Consider the following 21,891-nt stretch of genomic DNA (forward strand, 5'->3'; position numbering starts at 1 on the left):
GCCACGCCATCCCCCAGCCTCCTCCGGGTCTGGACGCTGGAGAAGTGAAGGCTGCCAGCAGGTGGCCAGCCCTGACAGCCCAGCCTGCGGCCACATGGCAACAGTGCCGCATCTTTTGACTTTCCCAGGAGAGAAAATGGGAATCTGTGTTTCTGTGTGACATTTCCTGACCTTTTTCAAACCACAAAGCGGGCAGGTTGGCAGGGCGGTACGGCCTGTGAGCCCCTCTGCCCCGGAGCTGTGCAGGCTAGCGAGGGAGGGCGAGCTGGGGCGGCGGGATGTTCACCTGAGCCCCGGCAGCCAGGCCCAGCCCTACCTGTGCAGCCCGCTTCCACCCAGCACCCAGAGCTGTGGTCAGGGTGGCGGGCCCCGGGTCACCTGCAGATCTTGCAGAGCGATGTCCCATGAAGACATCAGCCTCCCATTCCTCGTGCATCATTCCCCATCATTCGTCCCCCGTGTTCCCCCCTGGAGCGTGTGGGGTCGGGCTGTAGGAGACCTGCTGTCTGGGGTACGTGGCCCTCGGGACTACTGTCCACACGGAGACGCTGGGGCCTGCGGGTGGCCTCTGCTGCTGCCTCATCCCCTGAGCTCCGTGCCAGAGGCCTCGGGGCCACAGCATCCCAGCCCGGCCCCAGCAGGACGAGCACGGGGCCCTGCTTGAGCCTCCACACCCATCGCGCTGGACCAGAAACGGCGCGACGGGGGAATGGGCGTGAATGTGCATGAAACCCGGTGCAGAGACCGAGGGTGGCACTCTTCTTTGGTTTTCCGAAGACCACAGCTCTGTCTGTGATTCTCTGGCTCCTCGAAAGGCCCCCCCTAGTGAAATATTTAAGTGAGCGAATAAACCTGAGCCGGGTCCCACTGGGAGTGGAGACGAGAGGACAGTTAGTTCTCTGTGAGGACGTAGGTTTGCATGTAGATGCTCGCTCGCTCGCTGGTGACCCTGCCATCCGGGCGGGGACTGGGCCCGCGTACCATGTTCTCGCGCCCGGTACGGCTTGTCAGGTCCCGCGCCTCTGCCCGCAGGTGTTCTCCTGCAGAAGCAACATGAACAAACATCTACTGACCCACGGCGACAAGAAGTACACCTGCGAGATCTGCGGCCGCAAATTCTTCCGCGTGGACGTGCTCAGGGACCACATCCATGTCCACTTTAAGGTACCGCCCTTCCCGGCGAGCTCACGTGGCGGCGTGGCCGGCCCTCGCTGTCGGCACCTGGAGATGCTTGTCCGCTTGGCCCCGTGGCTGCTCCTCACGGTGTGGGGGGAGTCCCCTGACCTGCTGCATGTCCAGCCCCAGCCGCAGGGCTCACAGGAACATCCGTCCATGCTGGGCGCCTTCTGATGAGAGCAGTGAGGAGGTGGTGGGAGCCGGGGGCGCAGCGAGGCCTCAGGGGTCATCATTAAGGGCAGAAGGGCCAGTCCAGTGAGCCAACAGGGAAATCCTAGGTGGTGCCAAGGCCAGAGGAAGATGGTGAGCGTGTGCCCTGGAGGCACACACCCACCCGCCCGCCACACAGTGACTGTTCCTTGGGAGCTCCAGCCCCGGGTGCGGCTTGGGGTTTTGCTGGGCAGGTGGGACCCCAAGGCAGGGGGCGAGGCAGGAGTGCAGGAGGCCCCCCCAGTGCAGGTGCAGAACTGCATGGACCAAGCTGGGGCGGGAGGAAGGGCCCATCCGGGAGCCTCAGCTGGGGTGTGGGCGGCACTCAGACCTCCCTGGGACCCAGGGTGCTCATCCGCACCCGCCTGAGCCTCCACGTCTCTGTCTTGGAACTGGGAGCCCTGAGACCTGCCGTGCCAGGAGGGTCTCCTGGGGATTCAGCTAGACCCAGCGGAGGTGAGGGGCCTGGCCGGTGTCAGCCCCCCGGCGGGGCATGGCAGCCTTTTTCAAAGAAGTAAACAGAACCGTAGGGTGGTCCTCGGCAGGTCACACGGAAAGAGGCCTTGGGACCACCGATCCCATCCCGGGGGCAGACGCCGCCATCGTGGCCGGGGACACTAGGCATTCCCAAGTCCAGGCAGCCCCAGGCTCAAACCCGGGGATGCAGGACAGAGTTTTGGTCGGCTTGGCTGCCCCCTGCCCTCACCCCACTGAGGGTGCCAGCCCCACATCTGCTGGATCGTCTGGATGCAGACGGGGCCCTGGTGGGATTCCCATGGGGTGCACGGGGGTCGGAGGGAGCCGCCGGGGGCGCAGGGAGGACACAGGACCTGGGAGGGACTTCCGTGCGGCCAAGAGGTGCTGGCTTCCCCACGTGGGCCGGTCCCCTTACTGCTGGGGCATGACTAACCCGTCCACGCTTCCTGCGTCCCAGGACATTGCGCTGATGGACGACCACCAGAGGGAGGAGTTTATCGGCAAGATCGGCATCTCCTCGGAAGAGAACGATGACAACTCAGACACGAGCGCAGACTCGGAGCCTCACAAGTACAGCTGCAAGCGGTGCCAGGTACTCGCCGGCCGCCTCTGTGCCCGGGCTTGTGGGGAGGCTCGTCCCACACCCAGAGGCCTGGGAGGCCGGCCCAGGGGGTGGGCGGCGTGGTTCCCTTTGCACGACCACTGTCTCAGGCTGGTGACTGGTCTGCAGGCTGCCAAATGACCGACCCGGGTGGGGGACCCCTGGCTGGAGGTCGTGCTGCATGATTCAGGCAGCTGGCAGCTTGCTGTGTGAGCAGTGGTCCCTGCCGTAGGGAAAGACGGGGTTCACTCCCTGTTGAGTGAGGGTCCCTCATTGTGCATAAGGGTTGGCGGCTATGCGCTCATCAGAGCACCTGGTCGTGCACCCAGCAGGGCCGGCAGGTGTGGGTGAGAGACCGAGGCGGGGTGCTCAGGTGGGTGGGGAGCAGGAGAGGGCCTGGGTGCAGGCTGGTCAGCTGGCGTCCACCTCTTGCACTCCCCCCCCATATGCACTTTGGCCGGGTACCAGCCCTGCCCTTTGGCGTCCTTTTCCGTCTGGCCCGGGTGGTGGGTGCTCACAGCGCCCTGGTGCACAGCGCTGCCGTCGTCGTTGGCTCGGGGATGGGAGCCCACCGGCCGCGTGTGAACGGTGTGTCTGTTGGCAGCTCACCTTCGGCCGGGGGAAGGAGTACCTGAAGCACATCATGGAGGTGCACAAAGAGAAGGGCTACGGCTGTAGCATCTGCAACCGGCGCTTCGCCCTGAAGGCCACCTACCACGCCCACATGGTCATCCACCGCGAGAACCTGCCGGACCCCAACGTGCAGAAGTGAGGCCTCCTGGGGCTGGGGGCTCCAGGGTCTAGCATGATGCTTCGGCAGCGGGGTGCACGTCCCCTGCGGGGAGGCAGGGGCTCTGACGGGCGAGTCCTCTCCTCTCCCGTGGCCGGGTCCCGAGGGAAGCATGCTCGCCTCGTTCATCCTGCACTTCAGGGGTCCTGCCTCCCTCCCCTCCCGGCCTCCCGGCACAGGTCAGCCACATCACAGAGTAACGGTGTGGTTCTCGGCCTGCCTATAAAACCAGCAGAGACCCCTTTTTCCGTCTGTAGTTAGGTTGCATGGGGGCCAGCTCTGCACCTGGCTATAGCCCACCGTCCGTGCTAGGCACAAGATCAAGCGAGGGAGGTGTCCTGCATAGAGGTGGCGTGGCCGGCTCGGGCTGCCGTAACACAGGCCACAGGGCAGCCCGACAACGAGATGTATCATCTCAGTTCTGGAGGCCGGAGGTCCTAGGCCGAGGGGTCGGTAGGGCTGGTTCCTTCTGGAGGGAGCAGGTGCCCTGGGCCTCCCTCCTGGCTGGTAGAGGCTGCCTCCCGCCGTGTCCTCACGTGGACTTCCAGCTGTGGGCATCTAGGTACTGGTTTCTGCTTCTTATAAGGACACCAGTCACGCTGCCCCACCCACCCCCGTGACCTGACCGTTCACCTAATCCCTCTGTAAGGACCCCGTTTCCAACCACGGTCAGAGTCTGAGGTACCGAGAGGCGGGACGCCAGCCTGTGGATTTTGAGGCCCTTCAGGCCTCTTGGAGGTGAAAATCTCTGTGCCTCTTGCCTCCACGAAGCCTCTTTTTTGCCTCCCCTTTGCTGAGGAAGGGCCCGGGGAGGGTGGACTCCGCCGCGGCCGGGCCCGTCCTGAGGCTGCCGTCTGCCTGCAGGTACATTCACCCGTGCGAGGTCTGCGGGCGCATCTTCAACAGCATCGGGAACTTGGAACGGCACAAACTCATCCACACAGGTAGTGCCTGCCGTCGGGGGCGGGCCAGCCCCGGGGCCCCCGTGCTTCCCGCTCCAGCACCCACGCTCGCCCCCTCCGTCCTTGCCACCGCTTCCGTCCCAGCTCGAGCCCCTGCCCCCGTGGCCCCGGGTCCTGGGGACCTTGCTGCTGCAGAGGCTGCTGGAGCGCCAGCTGCGTCATGCTGTGCTTCCAGCCATGCTTCTCCGTCACGGAGGTGGATCCGCAAGTTAAAATTCCGACGTGCTTGTTCAGGTGTGAAGAGCCATGCCTGTGAGCAGTGTGGGAAGTCCTTTGCCCGGAAGGACATGCTGAAGGAGCACATGCGCGTGCACGACAACATCCGCGAGTACCTGTGTGCGGAGTGCGGGAAAGGTACGTAGGCTGGAGCCGGGCAGGTGTGGGTGGTCACCTGTGGGTGGAAGGTGTGGGTGGTCACCTGCGGGTGCAGCCGGCTTGTTGGAGCCTGGAAACACCTGCCTGAGGTGATGGGAGGGGGGCAGGGGTGCAGAGTCCAGTCATTTGTGTCACAGACGGGGTGCAAGGGGAGTGTCTGAAATGAGGGGATAGAGGGGAACAGGCTGGGTCCAAAAGGCAGAGGACATGACGCGTTCAAGGCACAAATAAATCGCTTTTAATGTGGGGGAAGCCGCGCCACCGAGCATTGTTTGCAGCACCAAATAGTTGTAAGAACGACCGTGTGATCTGCGCATCTGTGCACCGTCCGCGGCACTTCCCGCCTGCTGCCCGGAACCAACTACGTCTTGAACAGTGGTTCATTGTGGCCAGCGACGACTGTGACTTTCATTTCGATCGGGAGAAGTTAGTTGAACGATCAGAGACATCTTACAAAACATATCCCATCTCCGTGATTAAAACGAGAGGAGAAAAGGTCATCCCAGTCAGTACGTGATAAATTTTGAGCCCGTTTCTGTGTAAACAAAACCAAACCGTGCAGAAGAGGTGGAGCGAGCGCGGAGTTTCTCCAGCTGTGGCCAGCGGCCACCCGCTGTCTCCAGCGACGGACTGTCCCCATGCGGACGTGGGGCCCATCAGATCTTTTAAAAGTTTTTTTTTTTTAACGATTTTATTTATTTATTCATGAGAGACATAGAGAGAGAGACACAGGCAGAGGGAGAAGCAGGCTCCATGAAGGGAGCCCGACATGGGACTCGATCCCAGGACCCCAGGATCATATCCTGGGCCGAAGGCGGCGCTAAACCGCTGAGCCACCCAGGCTGCCCAAAAGTTTGATATTTTTATTAAGGCCGTCCTTTCGCTTTATTTGTTTAAAAAAAAAATTAAACAGAAAAGAGCGAAGAGAACACAAACGTCTCATCATGCCACTCACTAGCCCTCCCCCGTTAGCACACGTGAAATAGGATGACGACGTGTGAGAGTGGCCCGAGTCTCCCGAGGTGGGACAGATGGTTTCCCGTCTGGGCCCCAAAGTAACCGTGCACCGGGGCAGCGCGCGGACTCCCTCGTTGGAGAGGGAATGCAGGCACCTCACCCACCAACACTTCTTCCTTGCGGTCACGCCAACCGGCCTGCACGGCAACGTCGTTGCTCCCGCCTCAGACCTGTGACGCTCTTCAAAGGAACCACTGTCACCGTCTTGTAGGAACATTCTAGAGGTTTCTGCACTGGCGTGAGCGGTGCCCTGCCTCTCCCAGTCCCCTTCCCTACTTATTGGCAGGGACGGTGTTGGGCAGGAAAAAAGACGGGGAGGGGCCGAGGCCGACCCTGTGGGGCCGTCCCCCCGCCCCCCCCCCAGGGGGAGGGCAAAGAGAAGCCACCCCTGGGTCCCCCGGGGACGCCGCCGCACAGGGCCGAGCCGCATCTCACAGTGTTACGTACCTCGTCACGTAGTACAGGTGTGTTTAATATTTAGGTGCATGATCTTTTTTTTTTTTTTTTTTTGCCACAAATCCTGAATACTTTCATAAATGCTGGTGTTGGAACCTGGGCTAACACGTTATTTCACACACACTAAATTATTGGTGTGGTCACTTTGCGTTCAGATTACAGTCATTACCGCGTACAAGCAAATGCTTGTGTTGTTTGCTTTTTTTTTTTTTCCATCCGTACCTTGCTTTTTATTTACTTGGAAATTCGTCTTAGAGACTTTTCGCGTCGGGATAAGTGAAATTGCCTTAATTTAGCTCTCAGAACCCTGCTAGGGTTCCATCCTGCAGACTCCCGTAACCAGACCCTGTTATTTAATATATTAGGGGCTTGTTGGCCTGTAGTCTTTTATCATCACAATGGCATAGCGTTATTTTGTATTTTTCCCTGAGAATCCTAGGCCTGCCTGGGATTTATTCAGGGGAGAGACTGTTAGGAGTGGCGTGAGACCCGGCCCCGCAGCAGTTTCAGTGAGCAGCGGGAGGAGTCAGCATACACAGAAAATGCCTTGTTCAGAATCCCTCGGCGTGCCGTGCAATGCTTGGGCCGGGCCTCGGGGAGGCAGCTGCGTGGCCTGCGTCAAGAGAGCCACCAGGCATTGAAAGATGTAAAGAGGGGGCATCCCTGGGTGGCTCAGTGGTTTAGCGCCTGCCTTCAGCCCAGGGTGTGATCCTGGGGCCCCGGGATCGAGTCCCACATCAGGCTCCCTGCATGGAGCCTGCTTCTCCCTCCGCCTGTGTCTCTGACTCTCTGTCTCTTATGAAAAAAAAAAAATTAAAAAAAGAAAGATGTAAAGAGGGCTAGGCGTCTCTGATGGTTTGTCTCCCTCTCTGATTTTTCCCACTCAGTTCCCCTCCTTTCCCTTATAATCCCTTTCACTCTTTCTTATATTCCCCGTACGAGTGAGACCATATGATGCTTCGTCCTTCTCCGACTGACCGATTTCATTCAGCACGATACCTTCCAGGGAGATAGTGAAGTAGAAGCAGCAAGAAGCTTATAAATTGAACAGTCTGTCTCCTAATTATTTAGGTTTAATGACATTTGTCAACGGTATAAAATTGAAGATAGTTTATCTCTCTGCGGAGTCCGCATGTGTTGTAATCATGTGAGTATACAAATGACGTCTGCGTGTGTGTGTATATGTACGTATAGAAACGTAGATAAAGATGTAGTTATAACGTAGTGGAATCAAATAGAAGTTTTAGCTAGAAAATGTTTTATAAATGTCTCTACTCCATTACACTCTAAAATAAAAATAAGCAAACTGCTTCAATAAAAAATTTAAAAATTTAAAAAAATTTTTTTAAAAAATTAAAAAAAAAGATGTAAAGAGGGCCGGCCCCATTCCAGATTTGGGAAGTCTGTCCATGTAAACAGATAGCAGCTGGCCCCAGAGTAAGTGGCAAATGTGATGCAGAATGAATCCAAGTCCCAATAGAAAGAGGCTTAAAATTTCCACTGTGTGGAGGTTGTATTTATTTATTTTATTTTTATTATCATGATTATTATTATTCGTAAGGACTTTATTTATTCATGAGAGACCCAGAGTGAGAGAGAGAGGCAGAGACACAGGCAGAGGGAGAAGCAGGCTCCCTGCAGGGACCCCGATGCAGGACTCGATCCCGGGACCCCGGGGGGTCATGCCCTGAGCTGAAGGCAGACGCTCCACCACTGACCCCCCCAGGTGCCCCGGTCATGTTTATGTCAAAGCCGTTCGCACATCTTCTTTCAAACGGAAGGAGACGCACGGATTGTCACTGACGTGGGCTGCGACGGGAGGTCAGAACGGGGAGGTGACCTTTGTCATGTCTTTCCTTCTGTCCGCTTTCCTTCTGTGAACCGTGCGCTATTTTGTGGCGTAGAGTTGGTTGATTTTAGACATGAGTGGGAGAGAAGTGCCCGGTGTGGGACAGAACAAGGATTGGTTCTCGTCCCGGGTGCCACTGTGCCCGGCACAGCCTGGGGGAGCAGCCGGTGCTGGCGAAGGGCAGCCACAGGCACACCCGCGGACTCTGAGTGGGAGTGTGACTTGGGTCGGGTGGGGGTGAGCTGTTGGGCGCTGGTGGCTGCACTTAGAAATGTATCTTGTTTGATTCTGGCACAAAGATCTACTGGCAGCTTACAGGTAACGCGGAGAGCGGCTTGAAACACTGAGCGACTGTTTCCGTTGGCCTCAGGGCCCTTGCGCTGGCTGTTCCCTCCACCAGAAATGCTGACCCCCCCCCCAAGTAGCGCTGGGCCCCTTCCACGCTTCTTCGGATCACTTTTCAGATGCCTCCCCTGAGGGGATCCCCTTTCATCCCGTGTGATGGACCAGCTTCTGGGCCACTTCCGTCCTCTCTGTTGTGTCCCTGCTTCATCCTGCTTTTCCTCCTCCCTTTCCCACGCGGCACGTGGCCTTTGCTTGGCCCTCTCCCTGAGAGCGGGGACCTGGCTCGGCTCACAGCCCAGCCTCTGGCACCTGCAGCAGAGCTGGTCCCGTGGCAGGCGCTGGCGTGGCAGGTGTCTGGTAACGGACACCTACCTGCTGTGGGTGTACTTGCTGCTCAGAGCCCCGTGGTGGTCGGTTTGCACGGGCCGGGCCAGATGTGGAGGCGGCATCAAATGGCAGCACAGACGGGTGACCGCACAGTGGAGGGGCCGTTCTGCGTGACCCAATATGCTCAGCATCGTCCCTGGGTGTCCGTGTGACCTGGCCAGGCAGGACTGCGCGCGCCCTCCTCAGGCGAAACTCTTATAGCCTGTAGCTTTTTCACTGAGCTTGGGTTTTTTTTTTTTTTTTTTTAAATCAAAAAGTTAAAAATATTTTTTTAAGGGGAAAACACCGTTCTGAAGTCAGCACTAGCCCACCCGTGTCTTCCCACCCTATAGCCTGGGAAGCCTTTTCAGGGGCCCATCACTTCATAGACTCCGTGCTTCTGCTGGCCCAGGCCGGCCTGTCCTCATGGCTTCTCACAGCATAGCTAGGCCTGGGGTTCCTGCAGACCGGGGTCAGCCAGGCCTGGGGTTCATGCAGGCCCAGGTCAGCCAGGCCTGGGATTCATGCAGGCCCAGGTCAGCCAGGCCTGGGGTTCATGCAGGCCCAGGTCAGCCAGGCCTGGGGTTCATATAGGCCCAGGTCAGCCAGGCCCAGGGTTCCTGCAGGCCCGGGTCAGCCAGGCCCAGGGTTCCTGCAGACCAGGGTCAGCCAGGCCTGGGGTTCATGTACGCCCAGGTCAGCCAGGCCTAGGGTTCCTGCAGGCCCAGGTCAGCCAGGCCTGGGGCTCCTGCAGGCCCAGGTCAGCTAGGCCTGGGGCTCCTGCAGGCTAGGGTTCAGCCAGGCTGGGTTTCATAGTGGCCAGAACTGGCTAAGGCTCACCCCTGCATTAGCAGGATGGGGAGTTTCCCAGGTGACCCAGTGGGGGCTCTGCTCAGGCATGGCAACCCTTTCAGTGCCGTTACCCAGGGCAGTACTAGCAGTGGTCTGCCTCTGCCCCACCCTGTAGCTCCTCCAGGCCATTTTCTTTGTGGTGGTCAGTTAGCAATGACCTGTCACTTGCCACTGGCTGGCTCAGTCATGGCCAGCAGGCTTGGATACAGTCAGCCTCATGCTTGCGAGCCACCACCCACCTGCTTAGCACAGTCCCTTGTCCACGGCCTCCGTGGCCCCGCTGGCCCTTCCCACGCAGCACTGCCCACCTAGTGGGTGCCCTGTACCAGGACCCCCCCCCTTGACTCATACCCTGTGCCAGGACCCCCCACCTATGACTCACACCCCATACCAGGACCCCCCACCGCAGACAGCGTCCGATGCCCACAGGGCTCCGCATCCACCCCTCCTAGATCCACAGGAGCCCGCGGGCAGGCTGGCCCATCCCTCAGCAGGTCCGAGCAGTGACCCTCAGGTCTGGGCAGGCCCCTGAAAACAAGAGCTGTGCAGACAGGGACTGTAAATCCCTGAGGGCCTCTCAGGGCTAAGGGCCCATCTCGCCACTGGTGGAGGGGTGTCCTCTAGGAGGTTCACCCCCACCCTGACCTCCCCCTTCTCTTGTTGGACACCCAGTAAGACCGGTGCCCACCCAAGGGTCCAGGTCACGACTGCAGTGGGGGGATCCATGTGGGCACTGTGAGGGGTCCAGGTATAGGATGGGGAGTGTGGGCACTGTAGGGGGGTGTCCTAGCCCAGGGTGGGGGCAGACACTATTGCAGGTCAGAGAAGTGGGCACTTTAGGGATAATGGGGATACAGGCACTATGAGGGGTCCTAGGTGCAGGTACTGGGGGTCCTGGAGGCGGGCATCATGGGGGTATCTAGGGGTGTGGGCACCGTGAGGGGTCCTAAGTGCAGACACTGGGGGTCCCGGAGGCAGGCACCGCGGGGTATCAGGGGTGTGGGCACAGTGAGGGGTCCTAGGTACAGATACTGGGGGTCCTGAAGGTGGGCATCATGGGGCTATCTAGGGGTGTGGGCACCGTGAGGGGTGAACTGGGGTCCCGGAGGCAGGCACCGTGGGGTATCAGGGGTGTGGGCACAGTGAGGGGTCCTAGGTACAGATACTGGGGGTCCTGAAGGTGGGCATCATGGGGCTATCTAGGGGTGTGGGCACCGTGAGGGGTCCTAGGTACAGATACTGGGGGTCCTGGAGGCGGGCATCATGGGGGTATCTAGAGGTGCAGGCACCGTGAGGGGTCCTAGGTACAGATACTGGGGGTCCTGAAGGTGGGCATCATGGGGCTATCTAGGGGTGTGGGCACCGTGAGGGGTCCTAGGTACAGATACTGGGGGTCCTGAAGGTGGGCATCATGGGGCTATCTAGGGGTGTGGGCACCGTAAGGGGTCCTAAGTGCAGACACTGGGGGTCCTGAAGGCAGGCACCGTAGGGTCTGGGGCACCTGCCCTGTGGGTGCGGGCACAGGGTGCAGCAGGCCAGCTCACCCGCGCCTCCGTGGGCAGGCATGAAGACGAAGCACGCGCTGCGCCACCACATGAAGCTGCACAAGGGCATCAAGGAGTACGAGTGCAAGGAGTGCCACCGCAAGTTCGCGCAGAAGGTCAACATGCTCAAGCACTACAAGCGGCACACGGGTGAGAGCGCGGCCCCGGAGGCCCGGCGGGCAGAGGGCACTGCCTCGTGGCTTCCCACTTTCTGTAGTTCGGGGAGTCACCTGGGCAGGGTTCTCGGGGGCTGGGGAAGCGGCCCCGTCTCTCAGAGACTGCCCCCTCCCTGCCAGCACACGTCACACGCGTGGCTGCCCACACATGCGGGACCCAGGTTCCCACGTGGCTCACTGTCCGGGCATCCAGCAAGGTCCACCCCTTGCTCAGCGTCCCTGCCCCGCAGGGGCCTCGCCGCCCCCACCGCCCAGGAGGCGCTCACTCAGCCACCAACTCACTCCCCGGTTGTGAGAGCAAATGACTGCTGGCTGTGGTCTGCCGGCCGGCGCCTTCCCCGCAGACTCTGCGCACACACACACACACACACACACACACACACACGCGGAGACCCTCGGCCAGGGGGTCAGGTTAGAGCCCCCTGGAGCCGCTGAGGGTAGCGTCCTCTTCCTGCAGGGATTAAAGATTTCATGTGTGAGCTGTGCGGGAAGACCTTCAGCGAGAGGAACACGATGGAGACCCACAAGCTCATCCACACAGGTAAGCGGGGTGGCGGGGGGGTGGGACGGCGGCGGGGGTGGGATTGGCAGGCAGGGCGGCGGGAGCCGCAGTGGGGGGGTGTGCGGGGCAGGGGAGGTGAGGGGGCAGCAGGTGGTGCTCGCCGAGGTCCCCGGTGCCCACCCCCCACCAGGTGTGCAGGGCTGGGACGGCTGTCCTGTCCACCTACCCGGTGGCACAGGCTTTTTCAGTGTTGGCGCACCCTCCCTCCACGGTGGCCCCTCGCCCCTTAAAGATCAGCCCACCCAGACCTGCAAATACCCACTCCGCGATTTCCAAATGCCCGAGCAGCGTCTTGCTCCACGCTCCGGGAGGGAGAGGGCTGCTGTCCTGCTCGTCTCGGCCTCACTGCCTGTCCCCTCCTGACCTGACTGACGTCCCTCGCCTGCCCCATGAGCCGTGAGGTGACCCCACTTGTGACCCAGGCTTGTCTCCCCTCCCTCCTTATGTGCGAGAAGTGGGCAAGCAGTGGACGTGCTCTGTGTGCGACAAGAAGTACGTCACCGAGTACATGCTGCAGAAGCACGTGCAGCTCACCCACGACAAGGTGGAGGCCCAGAGCTGCCAGCTGTGCGGGACCAAGGTGTCCACCCGGGCCTCCATGAGCAGACACATGCGGCGTAAGCACCCGGAGGTGAGCCTGGGGCGGGCGGGCGCGGCCCCTCCCACCCCCCTCCCCGCCCCCACCGCCCTGGCTCCCGGAGCCCCCCTGCAGGCCCAGAACTCCTAGAGGCCTGCGTGCCTGACACTCCCCCTGCCCCTGGGAGGCGCCCAGTGAATGCAGGAGTGAGTGCACGAGTGAACCGAGGGCCTCAAGCATACTCTGCTGGGGTTATAGGTTATGTGCTCACCGGATCCCAGCAAGGCAAGTGCAGCCCTGGCCCCTCCCTCCGCTCTTCCCGAGGCAGGGTGCAGAGCCGCGGGCCTCCCGGGGGCTGGGGGCCGAGGCTCCTTTGAGCGCTGCCCACCCGGCCCACCTGGCTGCACGTTCCGGAGAGGGTCTGGGACGTTAAATAAATCACGTACCTTATAGAGAGGCAAAGTGAGAAACAAAAGTAGGAGAAAATGCAGGTTGGTAGCTCTCAGATCACTTTGGGGGAAGACTTTGTAAGTGTAAAATCAGTGTAAGAGGTCGCAAAGGAAAACGTCGTGGATCTGCCTGGGAAGAAGCACCCCGCTCAGGACTTGTGCAGGTGCAGCGGGTAGCGGGGGGCAGCCTGGGAGCATGTGAGCGGTGCTACTGTCGAAGGCTGACAGCGCTTCCGTGGGAAGGCTCCAAGGACGGAGCTTTCGCGTGGACAGGAGACGTACAAGGTGAAAATCCAGAAAGCACACAGTCTCGCCGAATCCCACGCGGGGCAGAGCAAGCGTGCTGGAAGGGGGAGGCTCTCGGACCAGGGGTAGAGGGAGCGTGGCGGGGGCTCTTTAGCTCTCGGCTCCTGTTTCTCGAGGCTTCAGTCTCTTCTCCTGGGGCCGTTCCTTTGGACCGTTTCACCCTTGTTTCATCCTGTGTCGTTCAGACACACACAGGCTAAGCTCCTGCTGGTGGTGAGCCCTGGGGAGCCAGCCATACGGGACGCGTCTCACCCTCCTGGACTTCACAGTCCAGGGTGGGGGGTGGGGGGAATAGGAGGTAGACGAGAGATACAGTAGTTACAAGGAACATGTTAGATGTCGTGGAGGTGACCCTGGACAGCAGAGAAGGCGGCAAACAGAGGGGTGGGAAGGACACTTGGGTGGGCTCTGCTGCGGTTGTTCGTGCTGCCACTGAGGCCTGGTTGTATGAATGTGATGGTGGTGGTGGAGGAGGTGGTGGTGGAGGAGGTGGTGGTGGTGGTAGTGGTAGTGGTGGTGATGATGATGGTGGAGGTGGTGGTGATGGTAGTGGTGGAGGAGGAGGTGGTGGTGATGACGGAGGTAGTGATGGTAATGGTGGTAGAGGAGGAGGAGGTGGTGGTAGTGATAGGAGTGGTGGTGGTGGTGGTGGTGGAGGTGGTGGTGGTAATGGTGGTGATGGTGGTGATGGAGGTGGTGGTGATGGAGGTGGTGATGATGGTAGAGGAGGAGGTGGTGGTGGAGGTGGTAGGTGGTAGGATGTGATGGGTGGATGGTGGTGATGGATGGTGGTGGGGTGGTGGTGGAGGTGGTGATGATGGTAGAGGAGGAGGTGGTGGTGGTGGTGGTAGTGATAGAGATGATGATGGTGGTGGGGGTGGTGATGGTGGTGGTGGTAGAGGAGGTAGTGGTGGTGGTGGTGGTGATGGAGGTGGTGGAGGTGGAGGAGGGGAGGGGTGGTGATGGAGGTGGTGATGGTGGTGGTTGTGGTTGTCACAGTGACGATGGAGGTGGAGGTGAGGTGCCGGTGACAGTGGTCGAGATCACATCAGTGGCACCCGCTGCTTTCCCTCCAAGTCCTCTGCGAGCATCCCTGTGCCGGTCTGTGGGCAGTGCCGACGCGAGTCCCCCTGGTCCTCAGAGCCGCCGTCGGTGTTTGCGTTCACGTACCCACGCACGGGCACCTCTGTTGCCGTCCTTCCAGAGAAGGGCCGGCCCTGGTCTTTGAACTCAAGTCCCTGCGGTCTGTCTTGCGTAACCGCCTCTGCCGTGTGGAGTCTCCATCTCCCACTTCTATTTTCCGTAGCTGGGGAGAGACGCTTGCAGAGCTGTCTGGGTGAAGAACCCTTAAGACGGACTTCGATGGTTCCCTGAGCTTACGTAGCCCCCCGCGCCCGTTCCTGTTCAGATCTCACCTTCCCGGGGACCGCGTTCTCTCCGCACTCATGCTGCGCTGTCCCCACATACGATTTAATCCCGCACGTCACCACAGTGGCTAGTGACCTGGCTCGTGGATGACAATCAGCGGCAGGACACCCCTGAACGGTGGACCGACGGCGGCCCCGGGGGAGCCAGTGACGGTGTGAGGGTCCGCAGCGCGGCCCCTTGGAGGGAAGGCGGGGGTGGGGTCCCCTCATCACAGAATCGACCTGAGTGAAAGATCTTGTGTCTGTGTCGAGTTAAAAAATAGTGTTTAAGGTAGAAACATGTCATTTTTGGTGATTCCTCGTAGGATAGGTTTACTGTTCTGTATCTGATCCGGCTCCGCTCGCAGTTTGAAATAACAAGATTCACAGAAAACCCTAGTATTGAGAGCGCTGTAGTATAGGGGCAAAGAGGCAGAAAACAGTCTGCGCCCTTGGGCGGAAGTGGGTGTGAGGTGACACAGACAGGAGCACCCCCTCCCGCCCCTGTGCGGACGAGCATCACGGAAACGTGAAACACAGTTGGACGATGGGATGAGGGAAGGGAGAGCCAGGTCGGGGACACGAGGATGCCCGTGAGGGATGACCGGAGTCAGTGGCCGCGCAGCATCCCCGACCTACCACCTGCACTCGCCCGCAGGTCCTGGCCGTGAGGATCGATGACCTGGACCACCTCCCGGAGACCACCACCATCGATGCCTCCTCCATAGGCATCGTCCAGGTAGGCACGGAGCAGGCCCACGGGCTGGGGCGGGGCGGCTCAGGTGCTGCACGGAGCCGTTGGGCAGGCCCCTGACTACCTGGCGTTCCGTGGGCATCTCACTCGGGTTTTTCGGTTGGTTTTCTCTCCCAGGGCCTCTCGGGATATCTCCTAGTCTCTGTAACAAACATTTCTAGAACCTCCATTTTCTGAATACTGACGTATCTCATTTTGGAGAACAGATGGTACATTCAAGTTCTCCGGAGAAACAGTCAGTAGGGTTGTGCGCGTGTCTGCGTAGAGAGAAAATTAGATTTATTTTTAGGAGTTGGTTTACGTGATGGTGGCAGCTGGTAATCCTAAACCTTCCGGTGGGGGCTGGAAGGCGGGAGGCCCAGGGGAGAGCTGATGTTGCAGCTTGAGTTCAAAGGCTGTCGGGAACCAGAATTCCCCTTCCTCAGGGACCTCGGGCTTTCCTCTTACGGCCCTCGACTGATTGGATGAGGCCCACCCGCATTATGGAGGGTGATCTGCTCTGCTTGGAGTCCCCTGATATGTTAATCTCATCCAAAAAATACCTCTGCAGCGTCTTTGCTGGGCAACCAGACACGTGGGTACCGTAGTCCAGCCACGCTGACACGTAAAACTAACTGTCCCAGATGGCTTCCGTAAGAGCTTGGCATGAGACTGTTGTAACTAAAATAATTTGATCACGTGAACTTAGTTTTTTAAAGAAACTTTAAGCCAACGCCTTCATAAAAATGGCGTTTTATTGTACGCGGAACGTGCCACGCTATCGATCGCTCTAAAAGCACGGTCACACCTCTATATCTGAAACAGCGCTTGGAGCCGTGGTTTAAAAAACACGACTTACGTGTAATTTCCCTTCGCTTTTTAAAAGAAAGTGAAACCAACAAGAACATGCCCCAGTCCCTGGAAGCACAAACGAGCAGACACGCCAGGGTCACTTGGCTTCCTGGGGGTGTGTCGGGGACCCTGCCGGGACCACCATGGGGACACAGCCCGGTGACCCAGACGTTGCCGAAACTTCTGTTCCCACAGCCTGAGCTGAGCCTGGAGCAGGAGGACCTGGCCGAGGGGAAGCACGTGAAAGCTGCCAGGAGGGCCCACAAGAGGAAGCAGAAGCCAGAGGCAGAGGCGGCGGGAGCCCCGGTGCCCGAGGAGGCCCCGTTCAGCGAGTACTCGGAGAAGGAGCCCGTGCTGTCCGGCGTGGGGGACGAAACCGACTCCGCGGTGCAGAGCATCCAGCAGGTTGTCCCTCCCTGCTGGCTCTGGGGCGCGGGGACCCTGCGTGTGCCCCTGGGAACACGCCCATGCTGGCCTGGGCCCCGGCGGTGGCAGGCGGCACACGGAGGCATTTCTCCCATAAGCCCAGTCACTGTGCACTTCCTAGCTTGGACCTAGAGGTCACACGTGTCACTGAGCAGCGGCTTGACCGTTGCGGACGTGAGGGCCAGCCGCCCCCACCTGCTTGGGAATCGGGTCGTTACTGGGACATTAAAAATGGCCCAAGTGCATCCCTTTATCGTGGAAGTGGGCCCGGTGCACCTGCCTCCCCCTGTAAGGTCCCGGGAGGGTCGGCGGAGGCAGGGATGCACGTGGCCAGCCCGTGTGCTGCTTTTAACAGAAGCTTCCGATTGGCTCGGCATCGTCGTTTGGTTTTGAGGCTCACGAACCTCACTGGGGTTTAGACGTGAAGCATAACAGCAGACATTTCTGCATTTATTTGGCTGCATTCCTCTCCGTGGAGTTTTGTGTTTCCTCTGCTGATTCTGTGTTTCCTCGCTCCTGGTGCCCCAGATTTGGGGCTTGCTCTTTTTATTTATTTATTTTATTTATTTTTTTAAGATTTTATTTATTTATCCACCAGAGACATAGAGACAGAAGCAAAGACACAGGCAGAGAGAGAAGCAGGCTCCCTGCAGGGAGCCCGATGGGGGACTCGATCCCAGGACCCTGAGGTCATGCCCTGAGCTGAAGGCAGACGCTGAACCACTGAGCCACCCAGGTGCCCTGGGGGTTCTTTTTAGCTTCAGAATTGGGGTTTTTGTTTGCCAGCAGGAAGGCGTGTGAGAGGAGCATACCTCTGTCCTCCTCACTGGTACTTTGTCTTTTTCTAGCCGGGGTAACCCTGCATCTTACTGCCCTTTTTCACTAAAATTATTTTCCTGGGGACAGAAGTCACTTGGTTTAATCCTTCACCGAAAGGTGTTTGCCTCTCTTCCTTCGGGCGAGGCGGGGCCAGGTGTTGGGTCTGCGCTGCTCGATGACTGTCCAAAGCTGCCCCGGGGGTTCGGCCGTGGGCCTCTTTGCAGACTAGTAACCGTCTTACACTGTGTGTGACTCTTGCAGGTGGTCGTGACCCTGGGCGACCCAAATGTGACCACTCCGTCGAGCTCCGTGGGCCTGACCAACATCACCGTGACCCCTATCACCACCGCAGCCGGGACTCAGTTCACCAACCTCCAGCCCGTGGCTGTCGGCCACCTGACCACCCCGGAACGCCAGCTGCAGCTGGACAACTCCATCCTGACCGTGACCTTTGACACCGTCAGTGGCTCGGCTATGTTGCACAACCGCCAGAACGACATCCAGATCCACCCGCAGCCGGAAGCCTCGAACCCGCAGTCCGTGGCCCACTTCATCAACCTGACCACCCTGGTCAACTCGATCACGCCCCTGGGGAACCAGCTCGGGGACCAGCACCCGCTCACGTGGCGGGCGGTGCCCCAGACGGACGTCCTGCCGCCGCCCCAGCCGCAGGCGCCCCCTCCCCAGGCGCCCCCGCCGCAGGTGCAGGCCGAGCAGCAGCAGCAGATGTACAGCTACTGAGGCGCGGGGCCGAGAGCTCAGAGGGAGACCTGCAGACGGCTGGGTGCTTTTTTATTTTTGAGATTTGTTTGCTGGATACCAAACAGAGGAAAAAGAAAAATTGTTATTGCAGCGTAAGTAAGGTTGACTTAGCTTTGCAGGATTCTCTCCGAATCCCCCGCCAGTCGTCTGTCGGCGTGCCTCGAGTCACCCCCGGCAGGTGGCCGCACCGGTGAGCCGCTCAGCCTGCGCCTGGCCACCCCCCCCCCGCCCCCGCCAACCCCAGCAGAACTCGGTCTGGGGGTCACGGGGCGTGGGGACGCGGGACAAGCGGGAGCAGACAGGTGAGCGCTCTTGTCCGGAGGCACGTCGAGGACTCGCCTGCTTCCTTCAGGGCGTAGTGACTGCGCGGAAACAGGATTCCCACGGGGCGGCACGCCGCGAGGAAACTCCACGTTCTCCTCCCTTCTGGGTGTTCTTGGCGAGTGAGCGGTTAGAAGTTAAAGTCACATTTATTTTCTTCTCGGAAGTTTGAGTCGAGTCAAATGCGTTCCACGACTTTGGGCCGAAGACGTGTGAGAAGGCGTCCTGTGGCCACGGATGACCCTCCTGCCTCCATCAGCCTCCATCAGGTGCAGGGGTGGGGGGTCCCAGGGGTCCCTGACTCGGGCCTCCAAGGCCTCTTTGTAACATAACACAAGGATCGATTTTTTGTATCAGTTTCCTTTTTTTTTTTTCCTTTTTTCTTCTTCTTTTTTTTTTTTAACTTTATTCCAAGCCTGTATTATGTATTCAAGACTGTCGTGGCCACGTCCTGTTGATTTTTAACATGCTAAAGTCGTTTGCACTGTAGGAATGACGGTCCGGGCGCAGCTCTGCACACGGCTGCCCGAGCGCAAGGGACACGTCACTGTGTGCGACCCGTCGGCCTCAGGCTGTCCCTCCTGGCAGCTCCTGCAGGGCTGTCTCGGGACCCTCTGCCAGCCAAATATATTTATTACCGCCGAGGCTCAGCCAAACCCACCGAAGAACAGGGAAGAAATTCACGTTTTCTTTCTGTTTCAACTGAATTCCAAAGGTTGATGTGTCTCAAGACCAATGTTGTATAAAAAAAAAAAAAATGTTGAACGAGCTTGGCTCTTCACGGTGGAAAAACTACAGGTTTTTCTGAAATAACGGAGACCCTGCCGCCGCCTGCCAGGCAGCAATGAAAGCAGAAGAGGTTAGTTCGCGAGGAGATGCGTGAATGGCCTTCGTGAACGAACGTGCCAAGCAAGAGCCACGTCTGTGTCCCCGGGACACCCGCTTTCACGCACCTGCACGCCTGTCGGAGGTGGGGGCCAGGCTCCCGCCACCTGCTGCTCAGACAGGGAAACCGAGGCACGGCGTTTCCTCTCCCGGTAGCGCCGTCCACCTTGCAATGATAACGTTTGCCTTACTCTGGCCTCGATCACTCTTTGTCACGCGTCCTGTGTTACTCGGGAGATCCGCGCTGAAGAAAGAACGACGAGGAGTCAGTGGTGGATAAACAGGCGGGGAGGGAAGTGAAGCTAAGGACGATTAGTTCTGCAAAATGCAAAGTTTCTCAGCACTTCACTTTATTCCGAGTCGCAGGATTCTGAGGGTAGGGCTACGCTTGCCTTCAGAACCACCGAGATGCTTCGCACGCGCCCTTTGTGAGAGGGTCTCCAGACCCAGCTCAGTCACCTTCCCGTCCGCCACTCGGCAGCTGACTTCACAGTGGGAGATTTATTCGACTTTTTAATTTATGATAATTATTTTTATGTTATTTATGTATATAATTAACTGCTTTATACACAATAGTTTCATCAAATGAACTTGGGCTAGGAGCAATATATTTTCTAAAATATTGTCTTCGTTTTCCAAACATAAAACAGTCTGGGATCAAGAGCACCAAGGTTCCTAGCGTATTTAAAAAAAAAAAAAAAAAAGTCACAGTTTTTTGTTTGTTTTTTTGGGTTTTTTTTTTTTTTGGTTTTGTTTTGTTTTATTTTTTTTGCTTTTGCGGCACATAAAGGATGAACGACCAAGTGAAAATACAAACGTGATTCACCATCTCGTAGCCTTTATCTCTTTACTCCTCCTCCCTGTGAAATAAAGGCCTTTTAAATCAGTTTTATTTTTTTAAAGATGTTGTTTTTGTGCCCGGAGTAAGGATGCAGCAGATGTTTTTAAAGGACCCAGTGTAGGCTGTGTGGCCCTGGTGCCCTCCCCGCGCTCATTCACACACACACACACACACACACACACACACACAACACACACCTGTGGGATGAGCCTTCCTGTAATAATCAGTTAGAACCTCGGAACGAAAATCAGACTCGCTCCTGAGTTGTCCGTAGACACACTTGGTCTTACTAAGGGTCACTGTCGGAGGTGAAAACAGATCCGTGGCGTCTCAAAACCGATGCTATGAATTTGCATACGAGAGACCAGAGAGGAAAAAAAAAAAAAAAAAAGGTGCCGCTCAGCCAAGAGAGTCCTCGGCTGTAGACGGTTCTGCGCAGCCGTCGCTGCGTGCTGATGGGAAGTGTTTAATTCTCCAACCGATCCCGGGTGCGCGGCTGTATTCACAGGAGCAGATGAGAGCAAGCCATCGTGGCCACCGAGCCCCGGGGGTCCCTGTGGGTTACTCTAAGAACTTAACTGTGGTGACCTGTGGATTCGTACAGCTGTGTGGTCCTGTGCCCCGCTCGGGGCGTGAATCTTGCTGGATCCCAGACCGCAGCGGCTTGACGGGAGTTGCACGCTCAAAACGGGCACCTCGTGGGGGACGTGTTCCCTGTGCCCGGCGCCGCCTCACTGGGTCCGAGAGGACCCCACCTTGGAGAATTCTGGGTGTGGGAGGCAGAGCCACGCACCTTCGCGTTCCTTCCAGCCACGGTGTCCGAAGGCGTGAAGCTCCTGGCTTCTCGGCTCATCGGTGACCTCCCGTCGGATTTGGAAAGGCGCTAGGACTGTTTTTGAGAAGTTGCGTGTATTTCGTGTCCCATCGGTTTTGTGTAATGACAAATAAAAGGTGCGGTGACCTGTGTTTTTCAATTGCTGGCCCCTCTGCTCAAACTACCTGTTCCCACGTAGTTGACGCGCTTGGCGTAGTTTGAGAACGGTGGTGGTTCCTGCGGCCAACTGCATCTCGATTTCTGCCCCCAGCCCACACCCTATACAGTGTTTGGGGTGTTTGAAACGGTCCCGGGGATACTGAGGCATCAGGAGCTCTCACAGGGGTTTTTTAAGAAGGCAACGAAGAGGGCACGTGCGATGGTTTTTTTTGCAGAATTCTTAGATCAGGGGAGAATGGACACGAGACAGAGGAGCGGCCAGAGAGGGAAAAACCAAAGCAGCACGTGTCTTTGACCCGGGAGCCTGGAATGATCCCTTCCTTTATTGGTCAAATATTTAATGATCTGTCCCCATCTGTGAGGAGTGGTCATTTTAAAGGCACGAAGCGCCTGAAGCGCCGTCCACTCTTCCAGGGGTTCGAGCCACCAGAGCCTAGTCTTACATCCTGTATCATGTTTTCCGAAGCTTCTGGTAGCAGCGGTTCTGCGGGTGGGCAGGGCTCATGCACCTGCCTCCGTGCACGCGGGCTGTTCAGCTCCCGAGGGCCGGAGGGTCACCGCTTGGGTGACTGTCTGGAGCTTGGCCTGACTCCCCAGCCTCTTTCCCCTCCCGAGTGTTAGCCACAAAGTCGAGCAGGAGCGTGATGGGGGAAGGAGGGGAGGGAACCGTCTCTAACTTAGCAGGGCTGCACTATGTGCTATCCCAGCGATGCCGTGGGGGCCGATGAGGGCGACGAGTGGGGACGCTGGCTGCTCCTGTCC

At 58.4% G+C, this 21,891-nt stretch overlaps 1 protein-coding gene across 3 annotated transcripts in view; it reads left to right on the forward strand.

Moving 5' to 3' along the window:
• The window catches only part of PRDM15 (PR/SET domain 15), a 65,004-nt gene extending 43,903 nt beyond the window's left edge, over positions 1 to 21,101 (forward strand). For all 3 annotated transcript variants that reach the window (XM_041735207.1, XM_041735209.1, XM_041735208.1), the window contains exons 14-24: positions 1,033 to 1,164; positions 2,321 to 2,455; positions 3,069 to 3,232; positions 4,119 to 4,198; positions 4,451 to 4,570; positions 11,039 to 11,170; positions 11,654 to 11,737; positions 12,214 to 12,389; positions 15,155 to 15,235; positions 16,277 to 16,486; positions 17,588 to 21,101. In XM_041735207.1, the coding sequence (XP_041591141.1) occupies positions 1,033 to 1,164; positions 2,321 to 2,455; positions 3,069 to 3,232; positions 4,119 to 4,198; positions 4,451 to 4,570; positions 11,039 to 11,170; positions 11,654 to 11,737; positions 12,214 to 12,389; positions 15,155 to 15,235; positions 16,277 to 16,486; positions 17,588 to 18,067 (1,794 nt within the window). In that variant the 3' untranslated portion in view covers positions 18,068 to 21,101. The remainder of the gene's footprint in view (positions 1 to 1,032; positions 1,165 to 2,320; positions 2,456 to 3,068; positions 3,233 to 4,118; positions 4,199 to 4,450; positions 4,571 to 11,038; positions 11,171 to 11,653; positions 11,738 to 12,213; positions 12,390 to 15,154; positions 15,236 to 16,276; positions 16,487 to 17,587) is intronic.
• The last annotated feature ends 790 nt before the right edge of the window (positions 21,102 to 21,891 follow it).

This window comes from Vulpes lagopus, chromosome 20, assembly GCF_018345385.1.
Source record: "Vulpes lagopus strain Blue_001 chromosome 20, ASM1834538v1, whole genome shotgun sequence".
Classification (NCBI taxonomy): Eukaryota; Metazoa; Chordata; class Mammalia; order Carnivora; family Canidae; genus Vulpes; species Vulpes lagopus.